General features: G+C 35.2%; 2 protein-coding genes across 2 annotated transcripts in view; both read right to left on the reverse strand.

Moving 5' to 3' along the window:
• LOC101897706 (endocuticle structural glycoprotein SgAbd-5) overlaps window positions 1–8,211 on the reverse strand; it is an 86,655-nt gene that overhangs the window by 42,920 nt on the left and 35,524 nt on the right. The window lies entirely within an intron of this gene.
• On the reverse strand, window positions 4,814–6,108 carry LOC131801229 (uncharacterized). The gene is made up of 3 exons (XM_059119584.1): window positions 5,730–6,108; window positions 5,477–5,646; window positions 4,814–5,400 (listed from the first exon to the last, which is right to left on the reverse strand). Exons 1-3 carry the CDS (start codon window positions 5,751–5,753, stop codon window positions 5,214–5,216), a joined length of 381 nt encoding a protein of 126 aa, XP_058975567.1. The 5' UTR covers window positions 5,754–6,108; the 3' UTR covers window positions 4,814–5,213.

The following is an 8,211-nucleotide window of genomic DNA, read 5'->3' on the forward strand; positions in this document are numbered from 1 at the left end:
GTTGTAAAGAATCGCCGACTTTTTTTTTCGCAAGTTATGACAGATATAAGTATTGGAAATTGTGACCCTTTGTGGTTGAGATACCAGAAGGGGTTGGCAGATATATCACATCTTCAAAACAGATCTTGCATTAGCAAAAATATTTGGATGTGTAAAATTTGAAGAGAATTCGATGCTTATTTTTTGAGCGTTTTGTGTTTAGAAATCTTGAACCTTATATGGGGGAGGTAACAGATAGAAAAGCTCCGATCTCTACCATCTTTACAACAGATCTTGTGTAGATGGAAATATTGAGATGTATCAAGTCCGAAGGAAATCGGAGATTAATTTCGCATCTTATGGGCTTCATGGATACTCAAAATTTTGACCTTTGTGGGCGAGAACGATTCCAAATGTCCTGATATGGATATTGTCCAAAGATACCTGAGTTTTAAAATCGTTATTACGATGAGGCACGTTTTGACCGTATCAAATCTCTCTAGCCATATGGTTAAGGATATAAAAATCCACAAATCTCGTTAGCATTCTTTTATACCAGAAACTTTTATAAATATTTCCTTAAAATTCATGATTCTAGAACCAACAATCTTTGAAAAATATCTACGATTTTTGATAAGAAAATCGATGATATATAGTTTGTAAAAATTGTTTAAAAAGTTGTATATTTCTTTAATCCGCGATTATATACCAGAATGTCTAAAAAATATTTTTTAATCCTCGATTCCTGACCAGAAAATCTTTGAAAAATATTTTTCCACAATTTTTGAAGTATTTTTAAGCAACACATCGGAAAATATTTAGGGACTAAATTAGCTTTTCTTGGCCGTTGAAAAATATTCATAAATCTGGGCCAGAAAGCTATTGAAAAATATGTTTTGCAAGATTCACGATCCTTCATACCAAAGCCGTTGGAAAACATTTTCAAAAAAAATCCAATACTTTCAATCAATTATTTGGGCTGAGATCAATATTTTAAGAGGCTGGAATCTTTGAAAACTACAAATTTTTGGTCGAAAAAAAATCGCTGAAAAATTATTCTTGTTGCCGAACAATTTCAAAATTACAAACATTTTTAAAAAAATAATCATCTTGACCAAGAAGTTCTTATAAAAATCCAAATGTTGGCTTACATGTCCTGGAGCAATTTTATTTTATTTCTTTTTAAAAAAGACCCAACATTTATACGACCTTGGATTTTTCAAAATTTCATTCAATTATTCGGGAAGCATTATTATCACACCTTAGCAAATTTCGGTAGAAAAGATGGACTTATGAAATTTTGTAGTAGTGTAGGGTGAGATGAAAAAACTGCAACCAACTTGAGACTGCTGTCACTTCTAAGCCACTCGTCCGACATCTGTTAAAATTATTCCAGTGACATCTCATTATATTGTTTAGAAGCGCACAAAAGCATTTTGGTGAGAATTTCCCAGAAAAAAAGTTATTCGAGATGGAATTCAAGCGTGATAGTGTGATTTCTTTACATTTGGCTGGAAAACCACAAGTGGCTATCGTTAGAGCACTCCAGCATTTAAATAAATCTTTTGTGTTTCGTACCACAACTCGTTACCGTGATTCTGGATACTGGTAGCGTAGTCCGACGTCAAGGAAGTGGACGAAAGAAAACAGCAACATCAGCAGAAATGGTTCGAAAAGTAAGGAAGCGACTTGATCGAAACCCGCGTCGCATTGGCCGAAAAATGGTTCGTGAGCTGAACATATCGCAATATTCGCAATATCGGCAAATATTGAAAAATGAGCTCGGGATAAAGCCATTGAAATTCCAAAAAATGCAAGAACTTACACCGCAACGGAAAGAAAATAGATTCAATAGAGCCAAATAGTTGCTTCGCTTGGCCGAAAGTGGTGAACTGCCGAATTCGGTTTTCTCCGATGAGAAAACATTCGTTGTCTAGCAGTTTGTAAACAAACAAAATGATCGTGTTTACTTGCCAAAGAGATAAGCTGAAAATGTGCACCTTCGGTTGGCCACTAGAACTCAAGCGCCGGCCATGGTGATGGAGTGGGCATCCATAACAGCCGATGGTCGTTCTTCGCCGAATTTTATCGCGAAAATATTCTAGAGGGTATATTAAAGCCTTAGGTACGCAAACATTTTGACCGCAGACCTTGGACATTCCAACAGGCACCAACTCAGCACCATCGCACTCAGCACGTGCCCCCCTAGAATGGTAACAAAATGAGGTTCCTCGCTTCATTTCCAGCGCACAATGGCCACCAAAATCTTCGGATACCAATCCGTTGGACTATTGTGTCTGGAATAATTTGGAATGCAAGATTGGCACTACAAAATACCAAATACCAAAATATAGCAGACCAACATTCGGACAGCGTGTGACGGTTTCATTGGCCGTCTGAAGGCCATAATTCATGCCTAAGGTGACCAATTCGAACAAATCTAAACTTATTCTAAAATGTGATGCTATTTCCAACATTTTTTGCTTTCATTGAAGAAAATTAAAAAAAAATGTAAAAATGATGGCGTTTGACTTTGTTGTAGTTTTTTTATCCCACCCTGCATTTTAGGTTTATAGATATATATTGTCGCGATTCAATGCTACAGCCAAAAATCTGAGAAATATTTAAAAAAAAAATAAACCTCAGTCAAGTCACTAAAAGGGGCCTTTTAAGTCATTTTCATAAGAACGTTGAAACACTCAATCAAGATGTATGTGATCGTAAAAGATCAAAATATTCTAAAAACGTTCATCATAAAAAAGTTTCTATAGGTCTCAGAATTCAACAAAACCCTAAAAAATATTCTGCGTAAAATTTCACTAAAAGTCACTAAAGATATATAAAAACAAGTAAGCAAAGGCTACAGTCGAGCGGGGCCGACCGTTGAATACCCTACAACACATAATAAATTATACAGTTTATATAGGCGAGATACTCGAAAGAATTCCACAAGATATTGTGACAAATAATAAAAGCAAACCATCATGTTTCGTTCTCTAATTTTCGAATACTAGCAATTTAAACTAATTTGCTCATTTCCAATTTATTGGTAGATGTTGCACGTAAATGGTCTTCCTTGATCTGGAACCAATATTTCCCAAAGACCTATAATCTCTCAGAAGTGGCAAAAGATTAACATTTATTATTGGTTTTTGACTGAAACGCATCTATATGAGATACAGCCATTTGACTATCTTCTTCAACTAAATCAGCGTTAACGAAATAGTCAGAAGTGCGTCTTTCCTGTGTTTGTGAATTCTCCAAAAAGTCACTGGAATGGACATTTTCGTATTTTGTCTACAAAAGTTGGCAAACTATTTCACACATTGAATATTTTTGGATGGCCATTAGAAACTGCTTGGCTTTTGCAATGTCCGGTAACCCCCATTCAAATGTGCGTGAGGATCGGGCGATAATTACGACCTGCTGACAATTTTGCAGTTTTTTTGGTCCATTTCAACCCCTAAATATATGACGATTATCTCCAAAAAGAGTAGGCTTCTATTCTGACCCTCATCTTATCCCCATGCCAAATTTCGTAAGAATCGACCCATGAATGCGATCTGTATATGATATCCTGATATCCTAACTACTTAGTTTTGTTAGCTGTAGAAATATTACCAAATGTTTAATTCAAAATGAAAATATGCCAAAAATATGACAAAATTGAAAAAAATATGAAAATGTTACAAAATCAATATTTTAATCTTTAGAGAGATATTTTTATGCGATTTTTTAGACGTTTTTTCTTTCCTGCCAAGAGGCCATTCTGAATTAATGAGAACTGTCGAAATCCGTTCAGCCGTTCTCGACATATATGAGATCTTTCAAGCATATCTTCTTTGATAGACATATATATCGCACATATTTTGCTATATATCCGATTTGTTGGATGTTAACATCAATGTAAAGGTCAGAAGTAACCTTGTCATGGCTTTATGATTTCGCCGGGATTTAAAATATTCGCGGTTTGATGAAAAATTTTGAATTTTTTCAATACAAAAGATATGGTCTATTTTCCCGCTAAATATTATCCGATGACCACCCAAATTGGTAGGCTTCTTCCCCTCCCTAAACTCCAGCTACATGCGAAATTCCGCGTCGATTGGTCTATAATTGCGACCTGTATAGCTTCTGCAAAATCCGACATTTTTTCAGTATTTGGTCCATTTTAACCCCTAAACATTTGGCGATCATCTCCAAAAGAAATAGGGTTCTATTCTGACCCCAGTCCCACCTCCATTCTAAATTTCGTGAAGATCGGGCCATAATTGCGACCTGTAGAGTGATTACAAATTAACATGGACAGACGGACAGACGGACAGACGGACAGACGGACGGACGGACATACATAGCTAGATCGACTCAGCTCGGCGAGCTAGGAAGATCCATATATACTTTCCTATATGGGAAACCAATATTTCGAGGTGTTACATAAATTCTGGCCCAATCAAACTTATAATACCCCCAACACATAGTGTTGTAGGGTATAATTAAAAAATGTATAATTGTTCTCGAAAACATATAAAATTAATTCCGATTGCAAATATTTTCCAAATTTTTGTCATATTTTCCCATTCAATTTCGTCAAGTTTATGCGTTTTGAGAACTTTTTGTGCAGAAACGCTACTAGCAAAATTTTTCAAAATAAGTCCACGTTTTTGGATAAAAAATATACCCTAAAAATATAATATTTTTCAGTCGAATATTTTTTAAAAATTTTAATCAAATAAATTGGAAAATATGATATAAACCCTGTCTATGATTACGCCTGAGGCCTGGATATAATTTGTATGTTGTACATGCAATTCCAAAATTATCAACCCAAAACCCAAATACCTCATTTCATAAACTACGAAATATCGCGACCCAACATCTGCCCCAAAGCCTTTGTAATTTCAAATCAAGGTCATGCGAACAAAGTCAACATCATTGCCATTGGGGGTAATCATTCAGCCACTGCAACATCATTATATTGGCTATTATCAACCGAACATTAATAACAATTAAAACAATGGCATAAAAGATATTTAAATTGGCTAAAAAAACATATATTGATGAAACCAAAAACAAAAACAAAAACAAAAACAAAAAAACAATAATAATACAAATAATCAACTAAAAAAAAAACAAAAACTATGGAAAAAATATGAAATTCGTTATTAATCACAATTAGCTAGAAAAAAAATCCCCCTACACACATACATACACACGAGCACACACACACACTTATTTTAACCTGCTAAACTCTTAAGGGCACCTGGGGCCAATTTACGATTTTTCGTTGGCATGCGATGCCTACCCCCCACACCAACAGCTGTTAGGTCTGTGTTTTTGCCATCCAATTTCGACTGGGGACTACTTGGAGTGCCGGCCACCAGGACATTTTCGTTGCGTGAGGTGCCATCGTTGAGGACATAGCTGTGGGAGGGAGTGGGGAAAAGAAAATGAGGAAATAAATAAAAGTGGAATTTTCAATTAAAAATTTCAGACTTACTTGTAACGATAACCCTGGACCGTGGGCACATATTCAAAATCCTGTATCACATCATTTCTGTAGACCACCGGACCTCTCACATAGCCTCCATACTGGCCTTGACCTTTGCCATAACTATAGCCCGGATGGGCATAACAACAGCAGGGCAAAAGAACGAACAGAACAACAAACTGTAAAAAGAAACCTAAAGATATCACTTCAAACTCATTTCAGATATGCGGGGTGGGTGGTTAATAATTTCCCAGACACTCACCAGAAATCTGTAGTACGATGACATTTCCAGTCTTGTTTTTTTTTTTTTTTTTTTTTGGTGATAGTGGAAGATTTTTTTGATTTTATTTTCAAATTTTAATTAAATAAATCACAATATTCAAAACTTTCAGCATTCGAACGCCTGGCACATTGTTGGGCATGCGCATAAATTTATTTATTATTTATGATATGGTGTTTTGATTTGATTTTCTTGTTTTCGTTCGAAACTGTAAAACATTCACTTCTACTACCACTACTGCTGCTGCGGCTATGTCCGCTCCGAACTAATATTGTTTGGCAATTAATGGATCTTCTTTCTTCCACGAACAACACCAACTGCTGACTCTTCCGCGGCAAACAAGACACCTTAGCATAACCAGCTCAGGCCAAAAACAAAGTCCAAAAAGAAGAGAATTCTCTGCACGCCAATGTGTCGTTGGCAGAGATCCAAGTGAGGGGGCAGTGTTGCCATTTAGAGGAGATTTTCAATATTGAAATTTTGGTCGAAATGTTAGAAATTCAATCATAAAATAATGTATTGGTGTAGAGAGACAGAGTATTATTGTATAGAGAGAGAGGGGGAGAGAGAGAGAGTATTATGTTAGAGAGGGAGAAATAACTAACTGACTAACTGATGGAGAATAAACGCCCAAATAACACGGATAGGCAAGTAGTATCTTCAAATTTTGCACCAGGGTCAGTCCCCGTGCGTAGGCGAGTCATAAGGCCGGACTTTTAGAAATTCGAACTAAAAAAAATAATCGAACGAAAATGTACTAAAAATTAAATACTTTGTGTTCGACAAACGGAATGAGCTAGAATTGAATTAAAATTTGGATTGAGAGTCACTGATGGAGTATATGGTGTATAAACAGGGTGAGATGAAAAAGCTGCAACCAACTTCAGACTGCTGTCATTTCTAAGCCACTCGTCCGACAGCTGTTAAAATTATTCCAGTGACAGCTCATTATATGGTTTACAAGCGTACAGAAGCATTTTGGCCGCGCACAATGGCCACCAAAATCTCCGGATACCAATCCGTTGGACTGTATAGGTGTACCAAAAAGGTTTTTTTGGAAATTCGCACTATAAGTGTACGAAAAGTACTTAAAGGTACTACAATTGGTACAATTTCGTATCGGTTGAGCTAAAAGGTGAACGGTTAGAGCTAAAATTTGGAGAGGGAATCAAGGTTCGAAATTAACATTACAAACGGAGTATGGGATTGGGATATGGAGGAAATTTTCGAAATTTGTGCTTATATGCACGAAAGTACTAAATGGTACTAAATTGGTACAATTTCTATTTGGACGAACCAATGGAGCTGGAATTTTGAAATTTAGAAATGAGATTACTATTACATTCTAAGACTGAGGAATGTAGGTAGTTTTAGAAATTCTGACTTATGTGTACTAAATGGTACTAAATTTTGTACAATTCAAATTTTGGGAGAAGCAAAAGAGTTGGAATCCTGAAATTTATGTGTACTAAATTTGGTACAATTTAAATTTTGGAAAAAGCAATAGATTTGAAATCCTGAAATTTATAAATAAGATTACTATTGCATTCTGAGACTGAGAAGTGGTTCTAAATTTGGTACAACTTAAATTTTGGGAGAACCAACAGAGTTGGAATCCTGAAATTCGAAAATAGCATTTCTATTGGACTCAACGAATAGGTAATTATGAAAATTTGTACTTAAGAGTACCAAATGGAACTTATTGTGGTACAATTTGGGTTTGGGTGAAACAATAGAGCTGGTATCCTGAAAATTGGAAATAAAATTATTGTCGGGGTGTTGAATTAGGCTATGTAGGTAGTTTCGAAAATTTGTACTTATATATACTCAAATGTACTAAAAAAGTACGAATTGTATTTAGATGAACCAACAGGGGGAGAATCCAAAAATTTGGAATTGGGATTACTGTACAGGATTGAGGTACTTAGGAACCTTTGGAAATTCGTACTTATTTGTACTAAATGGCCCTAAATTTGGTACAAAATTTAAATTTTAGGAGAACCAATAGAGTTGGAATCCTGAAATTTGGAAATAAAATTACTATCGCATTGTAGAACTGAGTTATGTAGATAGTTTTGGAAATTCGTATTTATGTGTACTAAATGGTACTAAATTTGGTACAATTTAAATTTTGGGAAAAGCAATAGAGTTGAAATCCTGAATTTATAAATAAGATTGCTATTGCATTCTAAGACTGAGAAGTGGTACTCAATTTGGTACAACTTAAATTTGGAAGAACCAGCAGAGTTGGAATCCTGAAATTCGAAAATAGCATTTCTATTGGACTGATAAATATACGTAGTTATGAAAATTTGTACTTAAATGTACTATATGGTACTTAATGTGGTACAATTTGGGTTTGGGTGAACCAATAGATTTGGTATCCTGAAAATTGAAAATTAGATTACTGTCGGAGTGTACTTATATGTACTAAAATGTAATAAATAAAGTACAAATTGTATTT

This window comes from Musca domestica, unplaced genomic scaffold (genome assembly GCF_030504385.1).
Source record: "Musca domestica strain aabys unplaced genomic scaffold, Musca_domestica.polishedcontigs.V.1.1 15, whole genome shotgun sequence".
NCBI classification, from domain to species: Eukaryota; Metazoa; Arthropoda; class Insecta; order Diptera; family Muscidae; genus Musca; species Musca domestica.

Coding starts and splice junctions, on each gene's coding strand:
- LOC131801229 (XM_059119584.1), bottom strand. CDS start 5,753: ATGTCATCGTACTACAGATTTCTG. Junction 5,647..5,729: donor CATCGTACTACAGATTTCTG/GTGAGTGTCTGG, acceptor TTCTTTTTACAG/TTTGTTGTTCTGTTCGTTCT. Junction 5,401..5,476: donor GTCCAGGGTTATCGTTACAA/GTAAGTCTGAAA, acceptor TCCCTCCCACAG/CTATGTCCTCAACGATGGCA.